At 46.6% G+C, this 17,127-nt stretch overlaps 1 protein-coding gene across 1 annotated transcript in view; it reads right to left on the bottom strand.

Annotated features, from left to right (window-relative positions):
* Positions 1–2,752: 2,752 nt before the first annotated feature.
* Positions 2,753–17,127, bottom strand: part of MTMR11 (myotubularin related protein 11) — a 33,542-nt gene continuing 19,167 nt past the window's right edge. Inside the window, exons 10-17 of the mRNA XM_075283173.1 lie at positions 16,244–16,368; positions 14,266–14,338; positions 13,962–14,032; positions 13,155–13,327; positions 8,292–8,462; positions 7,948–8,187; positions 5,659–5,928; positions 2,753–3,249 (exon numbers count right to left, since the gene is read on the bottom strand). Coding sequence (XP_075139274.1) covers positions 3,094–3,249; positions 5,659–5,928; positions 7,948–8,187; positions 8,292–8,462; positions 13,155–13,327; positions 13,962–14,032; positions 14,266–14,338; positions 16,244–16,368 — 1,279 coding nt within the window. The 3' untranslated portion in view covers positions 2,753–3,093. The remainder of the gene's footprint in view (positions 3,250–5,658; positions 5,929–7,947; positions 8,188–8,291; positions 8,463–13,154; positions 13,328–13,961; positions 14,033–14,265; positions 14,339–16,243; positions 16,369–17,127) is intronic.

Raw genomic sequence — 17,127 nt, 5'->3', positions numbered from 1 at the left:
TGAAGTAGACGCTGCTTCCGCTTCACAGTCCAGGTGACATCCATTCAGCGTTCACATCACTGTCCCATTCAAGTGAATGGGGCTGAAGTGCAATACCAAGCACAGTCGCCATACGATGTACTTTGTGCAGCACTTACTCAAATGCCGTGGTCTGCTTAAACAACCGGTGGTCCCGGTGTTAGACCCCCACCGACCTTTGATCTAAGGATAGGTCATCAATTGATAAGCCGGGAAAACTCCTTTAAGTGACAGCAGGAGCAAGAACAGCTTATAGTAATGGCTGCTGAGTAGGGTTGAGCAAAAAAGATTGAATTCCGATCGGCGATTGAGCAAATTTCACGATCGGGATCGGCTGCAAAATGATCGAAAATCGGATTTTAAAAACGATCCTGATATCTCAAGATACCTTTGTGCCGGACGTTCCGACACAATCTCCGCCTGAAATCGGTGGAGGCATGGCTTATATGTCTTTAGATTTCAGTTTTCAATCAATGGACACACGACGGACCCGATTGTAGTCAATGGGCTGTACAACCCCTCTTTTAGTGGTCTGCCTATCCATTGTCCTGGTCCAACGGAGAGCCAACGCTAATATTAACTTAGCGCCAGTTGTATCTCCGTCTGGATAACCAAGATGGCCGCCATCACAGTTCCGGCTGAATTGTTACCCAGCTTTTCCAGGCTTCTGAATGTCATATGTGCTATTCTATACTGCACTATTCTTTCTTGATCTGGGTGATCAAGTTCTCTACAGCGTCTGTCACCACGTTTTGTACCACATGACATATTGCCATTCGGGGCTCAGGGAAAGCTGGGTGGCGGCCCTCGTGAGGCAACCATAATGGAAACAGAAATAAATAGGAAACAAACATGGCAGTGGTGGAAAACACAAGGACTGATATAGCTCGTCTATGACAAGTAAAAGGATAAATTATTCAAAAGATTTCTCACAGAGAAAGGAATTTAGAGAGTCGATATAATACAGTGGGAGTCATTATACAAGAGAGTGTGAGACTGGGCTATAACCTAAAGAATCTGTCTGACAGGGACATTATAGACTGGGGAGCAACAGGGAGATTTCCACAGTGAAAATCTATGTATTCTAGGTACTAGGCCTCAAGTAGAAACCATCACAAACAAGGAGTGGAGCAGTTGCCCATATCAACCAATCAGATCACTGCTTTCACCTGCTAACCTGCAGTGGAGAAATGTAAGCTGGACTCTGATTGGCTGCTATGATCAGCTGCTACAGATTCCTAGTGAGGCCCTCCATTTTGTTTAGGCAGCCATTTTGTCAGCTAAGCATTTTATAGCTCTGTGTTGTAAGGATAATAATAGATGCATGAGCCAGTATTATTCAGTCATAAAATGGCCGACTCCAATACTAACGTCCAGTATATAGTCCACATTAGCTACAACATTTATGTCCGCTCCGCATCGTGCTCGTTTTATTGACCATGGCCATCTTTACTGGTGTACTGAATGCCAGTCTTCATGGGGTCGGCTGAAGAGCTGCCTCCTTTATGATGAGACGCATGCGCTTGTACTGTGATTTAAGATTTCTATGGTCATTTGATCCAGTAAATTGGTCTAAATGAGATTAAATGTAGTGTTAGGCTAAGGTCCCACGGGCCATAGTCGCAGTGCTTTAGCGTGCGTGATCGCATTGCGGTTCTTTCCGCAGCGCTTTGAAGAGAAAGTTTGCAGAGTTTTTCTCTGCGGACTTTCTCTTAACATTATATCTACGGGAAAGCTGCCGGCGTTTCCGTAGATATAATTCACATGCTGCGATTTGCAAAGCCGCAACGGCTTTGCAGATCACAGTGTGTCCGCGCTGCGATTTCTTCCGCACAGTGGGCATGGGATTCGCATGAATCCCATCCCCTTTGCTTGCAGTGCAAATCGCGGCGGTTACGTCCCGTGGGACCCCGGCCTAAAGAGGTTTTACTGTTCTCCGCATCCACAGGACAGGGGAAAAGGATCTGATCCCTGGGGTCCTGATCGCCCAGTCCTCCCCAGTGATCAGGAGGGCAGGGGACCTAAAGTCCTCCTATGGCCTCCTTGTAAATGGAGCTTGCGTGCCCAATGTTCCATTCACTTCTATGGGGCTGCAGCGCATTAGGATCAGTTTACATGTGAACCATCCGCGCGGGTTTTGACACAGAGAGATACACAGCGAGCCGCGTCTCTCTCTGGTCAAAACCCGCCTGCCGCAACCATCGCGGTCGCGGCTTCCCCTTCTATGTCGGCTCAAATGAATGAGCCGACATAGGGGGGTGCTGCCGCTAGGCGGAAGCCGCGGTCCAGCGCGCCGCAGTTTCCGCCTGAAGATAGGACATGTCGCTTCTTTTCTCCACTAGCAGCAGCCCGCCGCTAGCGGAAAAAAGAAGCCCAGCGGTCTGCATAGACCACCATTGTAAATGGGCGGATTTTGAAGCAAAATCCGCTGTCAAAATCCGCCCCTTTGCCCACGTGTGAACGAGCCCTTACAGTCCCGGCAGCCTCATAGAAGTGAAGGGAGCGCTGGACACACAAGCACACTGGAGCTCCATTCACAAGGAAGATTTAGTAGGCCTTTAGGTCCCCTGCCCTCCTGATCAATGGGAGACCCAGCGATCAGGACCGTAATGATCAGATGCTTATCCCATTTTCTTCGGATAGGGGATAAGTGTACATAACAGGAGAACCCATTTGACTCTTTTATGCGTCATATTTGTCACAAGTGGCGTTTACAAAGTTGCAAAACCAAGATTTGTGACTTTTTTACGCCAGGTAACTGCATAAATTATTCATCAATCCCCCCCTTTCATGATCCTGTTAAAAAAGAATAAAGGGCTGCATAAATAAAATAGACTGCCTATAGTCGCCTACATGCTACATGCTCCCATAATGCTTTAGTCCCCGGCCATGGGAGACCAACATTCAAGCAATTTCCAATTTGTTCAGAAAATATTTTCTGCCATAGGAAACTCAAAAAACTACAATTTTGTGTCCTCCATGTTATCCCATATTTTCTGCCTCAGTCTGTTCAGTCTTCAAGGCTTCTGTATGTCCTCCGAAGAGATTAAAAAAAAATAAATATTGCAACGTCTGCTATCTGTACGACGAGGAGGAGACGCCATTTATATCGGACAAGACTGAACCATTGAGTCTTTGTTCCTGGCTATTGCCATGTAGGTTCTTCAGTCTTTCTTCTAGAATTTTCAGTTCCTCGGCTATGCTGGCCACTGGAGGGCGCTGGCTGTCGCCCTACCCGAGAGAAGATAACAGAGGTTATTAAAAAGTCATAGTCAGTAATTCAATATTTTCATATAAATAATTAAAGGGGGTGGTCTGGTTCAAAGTAATGGGGGGTAATTAGAGTGTCACGCCAGAACCATTGTGCTACCATTGCGTTCTAGGGTGCAGAATAGAGATGAGCGAACACTGTTTGGATCAGCCGATCCGAACAGCACGCTCCCATACAAATGAATGGAAGCACCTGGCACGGCGACTGGCCGCCGGCAAAGTGTACGTGCCAGGTGCTTCCATTCATTTCTAGGGGTGCGTGCTGTTCGGATCGGCTGATCCGAACAGTGTTCGCTCATCTCTAGCAGAACACTCCAATACTTGTGATTGGTGGGAGTCCCGCCAACCAGACACCACCCACTTGGATAGGGGGCAACTTATTGTTAACAGACTACCCATTATTTTCTAAAAAAATAAACCTCACACCATAGTGATCTGTCCTGCAACAGCTGATCTGGTGGGATCCGGGGTGTTGGACCATCAAAGATGGAATATTGATGACCTATCCTAAGGGATAACCATCTTATAAAACAAATTTTACTGTAAGACCCCCCACATAGCATCTAAGACATGGCCGAAAACCGCTGTGACGTGCAGTCTTACCACAAATTAGCATTTTCAAATTGTTACTTGCCGCATGGTTTTGTCGGTAAAATTGCAAAATTGTGCAGACATTAACAAACAATGCTGACCACAATTATAATGTCCCCCACAGGCCTCTGCTCTGATGTGACCACCAGGAGGACACGTCTGATTGCAGGACCAATGGAGTAATGGACATGTGACTCTTCATACCGTGGTGAGTTTCTACCATTATATTGTGTAGGAGCTGGAGGATTCAGACACTGGCGAATGTTTACCTACACTAATGCAAAGGAAAGTGGAGTCGTTTCTGATGGAAACCAATAAGGCTGGGTTCACACGGGGATTTTTGGACCGGAGGCCGCCTCAGAATCCGTTCCGAAAAATGGCTAGCCGCGACTGGATACTGGTGCAGTGCATTCAGTCGAGGTATTCCGCTCCGGATTAGGCCCAAATGAATGGGCCTAGTCTGGAGGGAGTGTTCGTGCCGCGGACGTTGCAGCGTATTCCGCTGTGGCAAGAAAGGGCAGGTCGCTTCTTTTTGCTTGGGAAGAAACCACTCGCGCAAAAAGGAAGTGTACGGCTCTCATTGAAGTCAAAGGGAGGCGTTTTTTGGAGCCGGATTCTGACGTGGATTCCGCGTCAAAATCCGCCCAAAAAACCCCATGTGAACCCAGCCTAAAGGTGCAGCTTTCCTTCTCTCTGGTTGCTATGAGCACTGTCCGGATTGAAAAAAAAAAAAAACACGAAAAAACTACCTATAAACTCTTTACAGCAAAGTCTAAGGGCTCGTTGACACGTGAGCACAGGGGAGGTTTTTGACAGCGGATTTCGCGTCAAAAACCTTCCCTTACAATGGTGGTCTATGCAGACCGCAAGGCTTCTTTTCTCCGCTAGCGGCGGGCTGCTGCTAGCGGAGAAAAGAAGCGACATGTCCTTTCTTCAGGCGGAAACCGCGCGGCTCAGCGGCAGCACCCTCCTATGTCGGCTCATTCATTTGAGCCGACAGCAGAGGAGAAAGCCGCGACCGCGATGGTCGCAGCAGGCGGGTTTTGACCAGAGAGAGACGCGTCTCGCCGCGTCTCTCTCGGTGTCAAAACCTGCGCGGGCAGTTCACGTGTGAACTAGCCCTAAGACTAGGCCCTAAGACTAGGCTGATATGGCGATTATAAATGCAACGTATTTCAATGGTGCAACAATCTCACAAAATCCAAACATATTTAACTTTATGTTACATGACGAAGTCGCATGTGACTTAGGGTCCATTCACACGGAGTAATGTACACGTGATGTGGCACGTATATGGCGTGTGAGACTGCGCGCCGTAAAAGCTCCCATTGATTTCAATGGGAGCCTGGATCGTATACGCCGCGTTATTTTGTAGAAAGTTCACTTCAATCTTTAAAGTATAAAAACCAAAAAAAAACAGGCTATTGCAAACGATGCCTTTCACAGCAAAATGTCATTGTGTGATGTTGTGTTATATAAAGTTTAGTGCGGTTTTTAGTCACGCGACCAAATTTTCGTTCCTTGCAAGATGCTGTTGCGTTTTCGCACCAGCAGGGGGCAGGCTCCTACAGGACAACCGTGTTCTTACCGAAGCTGCTAGGCCTTGAAGGACAATGTGTTAAAGTTATTTGTAGGTATGCGATAATAGTGAGAACTTTACAGGAAAACATCAGCTGAATTTTTGCGACACGTTTAGGGGAAATGAGAAAAGCAGAGGTGCAAAAAATAATAGCGAAAGAAGAAGAAAGCAAAGTAGAAATGTGAACATTTGCGCTTCACCTGAACCTCTGTGGCACAACGCAGGTAACACCGCTTCCACAGCCTGACCCAGGGCCCCACGCACAGGGGAAGTAGAAGGTCCGCCGTGGGATGGTCAGGGGACATATTGCTCCTAAATTGCTTCTCTTCTTCCAGCAAGCTCTCTACAGACTGGGAGCGGCGCCCCCCTCTCTTTGACACGGTGACGCTTTTTCTTGGGAAGAATGGTGACTGTAATACAAGCACGCCTTTGGAAAGTAGATAGACGTTGCAGGGGTCGGAGACATCCAACTTAAAAAAGAGAAGACAGTGTATGGGTTAATAGTCAATTCGGGTGCCTGAAAAACGAACCCTTAACGGGTTCTCTGGGATTGTACTATTGATGACCTCTAATAGCTCATCAGTATCAGATCGGTAGGGGTCACCTGAATACCAAGTGCAGTTGCCTAGTGGCTGTGCTTGGTATTGCAGCTCATCCTCATCCACCTGAATGGGACTGAGCTGCAAACAGGCCTGTGGAGAGGGAATTTACACGATGTAACGCGGCGTCGATTCTGACACGTACAGCTAAACTTGTGTCCGAATCAGCGCTGCAAAACAGAACCCCATTGACTTCAAAGGGTTCCGATTAGTGCGCGTAACACATTGAAAATCAATGGGTTAAAAAGCCTACCACTTATTTCAATGTGTTACGTGCGCTAAACGGAATCCATTGAAGTCAATGGGATTCTGTTTTACAGCGCTGATTCTGACACGAGTTTACGTGTCAGAATCAACGCCGCGTTACATTGTGCGAATGCCCCCTTAGTCCCTCGAGAGCCAGTGCAGGTTTGAGGTATAAGAATCCCAATGATCAGATGCTAAGGATAGATGATCAATATCTAATTCCTGGAAAACCCATTTAAGGCTGAGACCCTACGTTACGGATACACAGCATTTTTTTGTTGCAGATTTTGGTGCGATTGTTTTGAGCCAAAGTTAGGAGTGGCTTGAAGAAGAATGGAACATATAAAGGAGGCTCTTAGGCTGAGTTCACATGGGGTATTTCGGTCAGGCCGTATCCGCCTCAAAATCCTGACCAAAAAGACGGCGCCGGTCAGGTCTTTTTTCCTGGAGCCATTTGTTATGGCTCCTGGAAAAAAGAACGGACATGCTCATTCTTCAGGCGGAGTCGCCTTGCGATTCGGCCTGAAGACACTCCCTCCTCCCGACTAGGCCTAATCCGGAGTGGAGTGCGCGACTTCCAGTTGCAGCTACCTGTATTTTGGACCAGAACCTGAGTCGGCCTCCGACTCAGGTTCTGGACCAAAAGAAATCCCATGTACACTCAGCCTTAGATCTTTCCTCTCTGATAAATCTACTCCTGACTGGTTAAAAAAAAAGGCAGCAAAATCTGCCGCAAAGACCGCCGCGTTTCCCTAATCTAAAGGGGTTGCTGCATGGGGAGAAATCGTTCATACTAGTCTCAGAATAGGTTAATAAATTAAACGAAATACTCACCACCCCCATCCACTGCTGCTCCCACTCCGATTCTGCACATGCCCCTGCTGGTATCAACTTCCTGTCCAATTTTGCCACACAGGAAATCCTGCCCTCAGTCGATCACCGGGGTCACTGCTGCACGCAATGGCGATTGGTTGAGCAGGAATTTCCTGTGTGTCAAAATTGGTGGCGGACCAGACGAGCATCAGAACAGAAGCAATGGGAAATGTAATTTCTTTTATTTTCACCTATTCTGAGCCTTGTACGAGAATCTTTGTCAGCTCTAATATTCTCAATCCCCCTTTCACTCCCAAGAATAAATAATGAACCAGCAAATATTTTCCAAATCCATCCTCCTCCTCCCTGCAAAGACCTTCATGTGCGCACCAAAGAGAGCCTGGAAGCTCCTTGTCTGTGAAGCGTTCAAGTAAGGTTCATTTTTTGAACAGTCGTGTGGAATTGACCCGTCTCTTGGCCGTATACCATCATACAAATAAAAAAAATGTCACATAAGCATTTTACACGGACAGAAACCACATGAGAAATGCAGAGCGGCTTTTTATTTTATTACAATTCCAGGAAGATTTGGGCTAATCCAGCTCCTCTAAAGGGGTCCTCTTACTTGTTGGGTAACAATAAGCGCCCTCGCATAAGTCATAATTCATAGTGTATCCATATAATATGACTGGTATCTGAGATCAGCCCCATAAAGTATGGTGACCCATATGAGGCGCTGTCTGGTCTTTCCATTCACGCGAACAGAATGAAGGAACAGGAGTGGTCTAGAGAGGGCACTACTGTTCACATTTCCTAATAACCTGGGCTCACCTTGTCCGCGTTATGCATGAGTCCATTGCCGTTTAATACCGCCTGTTTCCGAATGTGATACATGGGATTGAGGAACTGCTGCCTACGTGAGTGACGGTAGAACAGACTCCATTCCCAGACCGTCGGCGGAGGTGACTTCACCTCGTCCACCGACTTGTAGTCTCCATTCAGCAATATCTTCTCGCGCACAATGTCCCTCCAGCCATTTACTGGGGTGTAGGTCTGGCTAGATGAGTGCCTCTGAAAGAAATTGGGCAGATATTGGGTCATTGCACCCAAACCACACGTATAACAGTACATGTGACCATGCCTTTGGATGGATACTTTGCCCTTCTGGATATTACCTGGCTCCCTCTGATGCGGTCCCAGGGGCAGTTGTGGGTGAAGGTGCCACAGAACAGGTTGTAAGTGCTGTCGTATAAAGCCAGGAGATAGGACTCTGTGAACTCGAAGGTGGTGGGAAACTGTTGCAAACACTGACACACACAGTCCAGGAAGAGCAAGAACACCGGGGACTGCAAATAAGAGGACAAAATGGATCACTAGTGAGAAGTCCCTACTAGCAATTTAAAGCAAGGGATGGATTATTCTACAGGAAATAAATATATGATATTTATAATAAATCCCAATGATACCAACAATCTAATGTGCATTACTATAGTCTAAAGCAGTGAATCTCAAACTTTCTGAAAATGGGACCCTCTTTCAGATCATTCAGAACCCCTCACTACTGTACTTTGTCCCATTCAGGAAAAAAAAGCTAGCTATATTTGGCCTCTATTATGCTTTTCAACTGTGTACTGCTCCACCATGTTTTCCTTCTTACACACACAGCTGTGCTACCTCTATCCATCCCAACACACTCAGCCCAGCTATATGCACCCTTCTGCCCACACAGCTCTGCTACCTCCATCCATCCCAACACACTCAGCCCAGCTATATGCACCCTTCTGCCCACACAGCTCTGCTACCTCCATCCATCCCAACACACTCAGCCCAGCTATATCCACCCTTCTCCCCACACAGCTCTGCTACCTCCATCCATCCCAACACACTCAGCCCAGCTATATTCACCCTTCTCCCCACACAGCTCTGCTACCTCCATCCATCCCAACACACTCAGCCCTGCTATATCCACCCTTCTCCCCACACAGCTCTGCTACCTCCATCCATCCCAACACACTCGGCCCAGCTATATCCACCCTTCTCCCCACACAGCTCTGCTACCTCCATCCATCCCAACACACTCAGCCCTGCTATATCCACCCTTCTCCCCACACAGCTCTGCTACCTCCAACCATCCTAACACACTCAGCCCTGCTATATCCACCCTTCTCCCCACACAGCTCTGCTACCTCCATCCATCCCAACACACTCAGTCCTGCTATATCCACCCTTCTCCCCACACAGCTCTGCTACCTCCATCCATCCCAACACACTCAGCCCAGCTATAGGCACCCTTCTCCCCACACAGCTCTGCTAACTCCATCCATCCCAACACACTCAGCCCAGCTATATCCACCCTTCTCCCCACACAGCTCTGCTACCTCAATCCATCCCAACACACTCAGCCCAGCTATATCCACCCTTTTCCCCACACAGCTCTGCTACCTCCATTCATCCCAACACACTCAGCCCAGCTATATCCACCCTTCTCCCCACACAGCTCTGATACCTCCATCCATCCCAACACACTCAGCCCAGCTATGTCCACCCTTCTCCCCACACAGCTCTGCTACCTTCATCCATCCCAACACACTCAGCTCTGCTATACCCATCCTTCTCCCCACACAGCTCTGCTACCTCCATCCATCCCAACACACTCAGCTCTGCTATACCCATCCTTCTCCCCACACAGCTCTGCTACCTCCATCCATCCCAACACACTCAGCTCTGCTATACCCACCCTTCTCCCCACACAGCTCTGCTACCTCCATCCATCCCAACACACTCAGCCCTGCTATATCCACCCTTCTCCCCACACAACTCTACTACCTCTATACATCCCAACATACTCAGCCCTACTATATCCACCCTTCTCCCCACACAGCACTGCTACCTCTATACATCCCAACACACTCAGTCCTGCTATATCCACCCTTCTCCCCACACAACTCTACTACCTCTATACATCCCAACACAGTCAACCCAGCTATATCCACCCTTCTCCCTACACAGCTCTGCTACCTCCATCCATCCCAACACACTCAACCCAGCTATATGCACCCTTCTCCCCACACAGCTCCGCTACCTCCATCCATCCCAACACACTCAGCCCAGCTATATCCACCCTTCTCCCCACACAGCTCCGCTACCTCCATCCATCCCAACACACTCAGCCCAGCTATATCCACCATTCTACCCACACAGCTCTGCTACCTCCATCCATCCCAACACACTCTGCCCAGCTATATCCACCCTTCTACCCACACAGCTCTGCTACCTCCATCCATCCCAACACACTCAACCCAGCTATATCCACCCTTCTCCCCACACAGCACTGCTACCTCCATCCATCCCAACACACTCAACCCAGCTATATGCACCCTTCTCCCCACACAGCTCTGCTACCTCCAACCATCCCAACACACTCAGCCCAGCTATATCCACCCTTCTCCCCACACAGCTCTGCTACCTCCATCCATCCCAACACACTCAACCCAGCTATATGCACCCTTCTCCCCACTCAGCTCCGCTACCTCCATCCATCCCAACACACTCAGCCCAGCTATATCCACCCTTCTCCCCACACAGCTCCGCTACCTCCATCCATCCCAACACACTCAGCCCAGCTATATCCACCCTTCTACCCACACAGCTCTGCTACCTCCATCCATCCCAACACACTCAGCCCTACTATATCCACCCTTCTACCCACACTGCACTTCTATCTCCAAGTTCTTTCCATACAGGAAGCCCTATAGAGCTTCTACCATACATGGAGGTATTGTACAAGATCTGGCCTTGTATGCGACTGGACACATGACCATGACATCATCAAAGAACCTTTTGCAGTGCCTGCAAAACACTGGCAAATAGTATTGCCGACAGTTTGCGCTCCCACTGGGTGGAGAAGTTTTCAACTTGGCTTGTAACCCCTTGCCCTGGGAAAAAGTGGTCTAAAGGAAGTAAGGGTCAGATATACTGGGGTATAACCAGATGGTTCCTGTGGTTGTCCAGCCGATAGGTGGCGCTAAAAGTACCTTCCTACTGTTGTAGTAACGCCACTGCTGCATGATGGGCAGCACCTGTCAATCTTTATATTAAGGGGTGGCTCTGGGCACCAACCACAGGTGAAAACAGCACCGAACAACTCATATACATATGGATTAGAAGTTTTCTCAGGAACAAGATTGCACTTTGCGCAAAGCAGTTTATAGTCAGGAGGAGAAATAACCCCTCCCCTTCCAAAAAATAGTCAGTGGTTAGGATGACGTCTAGTTTCAGCGTTAAGGCTTCAGTGACTTTTTTCATTTTTCCATCTCAGCATTTCATAACTCTTAATTTTTTAATTTTTCCATTGACGTAGGCATATGAGAATTTACTTTATGCGAGACGAGTAGTATTTTTGGAAACATATGTTTTGGTTACTTTTTAATAAGGGTTTTGGTGAGACTGCCTAAAAAAACTGGAATTCCATCATTATTTTTTGGGTTTCAGTTTAATGATGTGTTAAAAATCTAAATTTTATTTTATTTTTTTCACCAGCTCATTGCAAATACGGCGATAGCGTATTTATATAGGTTTTTATGTTTTATCACTTTTTCTGAAAAAAAAAAAACACCCATAACGTTCTTTTTATTTTCTCTCTGTACCATTTTCTGATACATACTGCCTTTTTTCAATTTTTATTGCTCTTTTTGAGGGGAAGGTAAGAGGCAAAAAAAATTCTCGCATTGCATATTTTTTTGTTAATAACAGCATTCGCCGTACTAAATAAATAACATTATATATGAATAGTTCAGATGTATATAAAAATAAAAACCTTTTTTACTTTTTTTTTTTATCATCGTCCCACTTGATCATCCGTACAATATACTGCAAGACTTCTGTATTGCAGTATATTGTGCCTATTACCAGATACCTATTAGGTCCTGTTTCTAGCAGGACCTAATAGGCATTCATACATCATAGCTGGGAGGCCATTGATAGGCAAACGGTGGAATCTGAGTTATCTTTTACTCCAGCAGCAAGAACTGAGTCCTGGCTGTATAAGGGTAAGTTCACCTGGGTTTTTTTTAGTCAGGATTTTGAGGTGGATACGGCCTCAAAATCCGTATCCACCTCAAAATCCGTATCCACCACAAAATCCTGACCAAAAAGACGGCTCCCATTGAAATCAATGGGAGCCGGTCAGTTCTTTTTTCCAGGAACCGTTCCAGCTCCCGGAAAAAAAGAAGCGACATGCTCATTCTTTCAGGCGGAGTCGCCTCGTGACATCCGCCTGAAGACACTCCTTCCCGACTAGGCCCATTCATTTGGGCCTAATCCGGAGCGGAGTGCGAGACTGCATATCAGTGCACTGGTATCCAGGCGCAGCTACCCGTGTTTTGGACCGGAACCTGAGGTGGCCTCCGTCTCAGGTTCTGATCCAAAAAACCCAGTGTGAACTTACGCTAAGGCTGAGTTCTATTGGGTGGCTTTTTTTGGAGGGTGATTTTGAGGCGGATTCCTGACCAAAAAACTGTGTGAACCTAATATGCCTGAAAGCATAGGAGCAGCTACCTTAGGGTAAGTTCACACAAGTTTTTTTGTGTGAACTTTTGCCGCCTCAGGTTCTGGTCCAAAATACGGGTCGTTGTGACTGGATGCCGATGCACTGCACCACCATCCAGTCGCGCACTCCGCTCCAGATTAGGCCCAATGAATGGGCCTAGTCCGGAGGAGGGAGTATCTTCAGGCAGATGTCACGAGGTGTCTCGGCCTGAAGAATGAGCATCCCGCTTCTTTGGGCTCCCAGAAAAAGCTCCTGGGCGGCTCCCATTGATTTCAATGGGAGCCCTCTTTTTGGTCAGGATTTTGAGGCGGATACGGCCTCAAAATCCTGACCAAAAAATTCTGTGTGAACTTACCCTAAGATGAGAAATGAAGTGTACTGTAGACAAGATGGAGGTCATACAAGTCTTTGGCCATTCAGTCATTTCTAGGCTTTTGTGTAATTTGCAAACCAGTTTTATGTTCTTACAATGACGGCAATGGTCACTTACTTCTTCCTTGTCGTATTGTCTGAAGTGATTGATCCTTTGCAGGAAGGGGTGGCCGGCCGATACCCATTCCTTCTGCACCAGACTCTGGAAGCCGGACAGAGTTCTGGAGTGAGGGTCCGATAACACCTGCACCAGTGATGTCAGCAGACAGTTTACATCCCGGTCTTCGGGCTCTGCGATGTAACAGAGAACAGATACTCTTTATATTTCAATATCCACTGGTGGTATTTTGCAATCACCTCAGGCTGTAGGGATATGTGATGTGTGCAGCACATGTTCTTACTACAGAGGGCACCACTGGTCTTGATAACCTGGATATCCATGAGCTTGTTCTTCGTATCCTACATTTGGCATCCAAACCTACAAATGGGCATCTGCACAGGATGCTCCCTCTTTCCCAACTTTGTGTGATATGTCATTTAGACATGTCTACCCATTTTTTAGGAGTGGTTGACCCTTTGGAGCACATCACCTGTCTCTACTGAAAGGGGTACCATTGGTCCAAAGCTAGCTCTTCTTATCTAACACTCGCTATCCAGACCTATAGACAGACAACTGCACAGGATGCTCCCTCCTTCCCTTCTTTATTGCGTTATGTTATTAGGACATCTGTCTGACACTTTTATTTAGTATGTTTATTTCTGCATTATATAATTGGGCACTATATGATACACCGTGAGAGGGGCACCATGTTACCTCTATACAGCCCTGGTTGCATATGACAATACCGCACAACCTGCAAAACTTGTATGCATGTATAATAAGACAATAGCTCCTTCTGCCTGGGTATGAAAGGGTGTCGCTTACCTTGAAGAACAATACATCTATTCCGTTCACTCAGTAACATGGAGACTTCACTGGCTTTCTTCAGATATGATCTGCAACACAGATGAGAGGGCATGTTCACACAACACCCAGTACGCAGACACATAATCCCCCTCCCCTCACAATGGCGTGTTCCTCCAAGACCAGTCCTCCATTGGCCTGCCTATCTATTGCCATCACTCCAAAATCCTCTCTATACATATGTGTGTATCCTCTAGTCTTATAACACTGCTGCAGTATTATCAGGGGCTGAAGTTACACTTAGTCGCCCCTGTTACGTGGTTACCTGACGTGGTCCAGCCAGCGAGTCCCTTCCAGACTTGACAGCCATTTCTCATTCGGCACTGGTGTAGAGGTATCTAGAAGAAGTGGAGACACACTGCTAAAATATTATAAAACTTTTGGGGGGAAATTATTCCCAATCTTCACTCAATACCAAGCACAGCTCCTTACATTTATAGGGGCTGTGCTTGGTAATACAGCTCAACTCCAATGGCTTGGATGGGACTGAGCTGCAAACAGTCTACTTGATAAAAGAACATGACATCCATGACGTGAAAAAGAAGAGATGATGGGACTGACACTGACAATTTCTACGTCTTACCGTGTACATTGAGAATGTTTATGGGACTATTAAAAGGTCTAAACCACATGGCCAAGTGTGCGGGTCAACGCTCTCTCACAAGGAATGTCCAATGATCCGTTCCATGCTGATGAAGACAGAGCAAGTCCTATCCTGTCCCAAATCATCAGAACAGTCCCCATGGAGGTGTGTGCGTCATGGAGTGACACTCAGGGGTCACTACAAATGTCATCTGAGTGCATGCCACCGAAAAATCGGCCCTCGGCATTGGGCCTAATAATAATAATAGTGAGGGGAACTGCCCTTTAACCAGACAACAAATGAATCATCTCCTGTATAGCTAGTATTATACATTAGTCATTTCCTGAAATACGTCCATTATTAAAGTCAATCTATGTAACCCTCAGACAACATATAGATCCAGTACTCCGTCTGATAGTCCCTTAATGGAGTCAGGGAGGAAGCCTCGTCCCTTGGGATTGATAACTCTTCCTTTATATATTACTTTAGGCGGTCTCCGGATCAATTAAAACGCAATAAATTGCTCTTAAATGATCATGGCAGGACTTATATTGACTTGAGCTTGTTTTACGGCTGCCAAAAAGTTTCTCAATAGGCCCGGATAGGGTTATGGATGGTTTACTTCCCGAACAACGAAGATGGTTGTGTAAATTGGGAACGATCAGGAACCTATCTCTAACATTTGTAGCATTTGGACGTATTGGACGTTATATAGTACAAATTGGTTAAAAAAAATTCAAACACGGCCAACGTAAATAGGTCGTCAAAAATTATATTTTTTGATAAATTTTTTAATGAGCGTCAATTTGTTTTCTCTAGCTGATTTTTTTTTTGCAAGAGGAATAAAGAAGCAGTATGACCGGTCTTCAGGAGATTTCCATTGATATGAATGGGAGGCAAAAAAAAAAACAAAACACATGCAAGCTCGGGTTTGTGGGAAGAGGGGAATAAGTTCATGACGCACACAAGATGGCGGCTTATCACCCATGAGTGTAAAGGATCGGACATGGCTCGCACACAAGATGACGGCTTATCACCCATGAGTACAATGGATCGGACATGGCTCGTGTAAGCAGCCACAAAAAAATGGCCGTGCACATGTGCAGTCAGCTCTGCCCGAGGCCCTATGTGCATGCATAGAAGTTTGACCCCAGCGCCGGAAGAAGAAACAGGGAGAGGCAGTTCCAGAAGAAGATGGAGGCGTAGCTGGAGATTTCTCTCGCAGCATTGGGGACGCCCCCAGTGCTGTCTGAGCGCTGAGGAACGCCCCCATTGCTGCGAGAGAACTCATTTGCTTACCGAAGAAAACCAGGATTTCTACAGAATGACGGGGCAGAGAAGACATCTAAAGGTAGGAGAAGGATAGGCTTTCTTAAGGCTATTCCTACGTGTTAGTCAGAAAAAAAAAAAACATTTTAATGATGGGATCCCTTTAAATCCAAACTATGTCAGAGGAGGGTCAGCACTCCCCCATACACAGTTGATAGAAATTGGTGGAGCCCCCACCCATCCTGAAAGCAGGGGTCTGTTTATACCATCCAGATGGAGCACCAGTCCAAGCATGCACCCCCCAACCCAACTTCATTCATTCTCTATGGGAGCGTCGGAGATAGCCAAGTACAGCACTGTATTAGAAGATATTAGACAATATTAGTCTTACCACTACAACACAAGGCCCGTAGCTTAAGGAAAGAGGCCTGGATGTCGGCCACAGAGGGCAGGTCCTCGCTGGTGTCAATAATCACACACTGCGAATGGTTGCCAAATAACAGGGATCTTATCGACCTGGAAAATAGAATCAATAATTAGTAACCAGTCAGAGGATTAACTTCTGTACAAAGCAGTCAATTTGGCTACGAAAAGCCCCACTGTATTCAGATCAACAACGCGCAGTGTTATAGCGCCATGTATAAAATGACACAGAGGAAACAGAGACAATGAGATGTAACCAAATACAAGGGAGAAGCGTATTTTCAAAGAAATCTCAGGACAGGAGGTCACGGCATGTAACCGGAGAATGACAGCGGATCACCTTACAGGAGTGGCATTGAGTAAAAGTATGGGATAATGTGCCATGTAGTGCAAGTAATAAAGTCATTAGCTCTACTTTATGGCCGGGGAGGGGCCAAAAGTGTGAAGACAAATCACCATGACATGCTCTGGTTAGATACTAAGCCAGCAGGGGATGCTGGGAGATTTCAGCTCTGCAACCTCTCGGGGCTGTAACATACGGTCAGGTTGAATTATTCTATATATAAAATGCAGTGGTGGACATATACTGTAAGGCCTCATGTACATGACCAAGTGTGTAACTTCAGCATACCTCCCAACTTTGGGAGAAAATGTGCGGCGCATAAATTTAGCTTCTCCCACTTTTATGTTGAGTCCGCCCATAATAATAATAATAATAAATTTTATTTATATAGCGCCAACATATTATCTATCCAAAGCACTCCTGCTCCAAGCTCCATCACCTGCTTAATTGGACACTACCTACAAAGATCGCTGTATTGTATATTAAGAATTACTCCATATGTACATTTG

The sequence above is a fragment of the Leptodactylus fuscus genome, chromosome 7 (assembly GCF_031893055.1).
Source record: "Leptodactylus fuscus isolate aLepFus1 chromosome 7, aLepFus1.hap2, whole genome shotgun sequence".
Taxonomy (NCBI): Eukaryota; Metazoa; Chordata; class Amphibia; order Anura; family Leptodactylidae; genus Leptodactylus; species Leptodactylus fuscus.
This window is presented reverse-complemented; position numbering and strand designations above follow the sequence as displayed.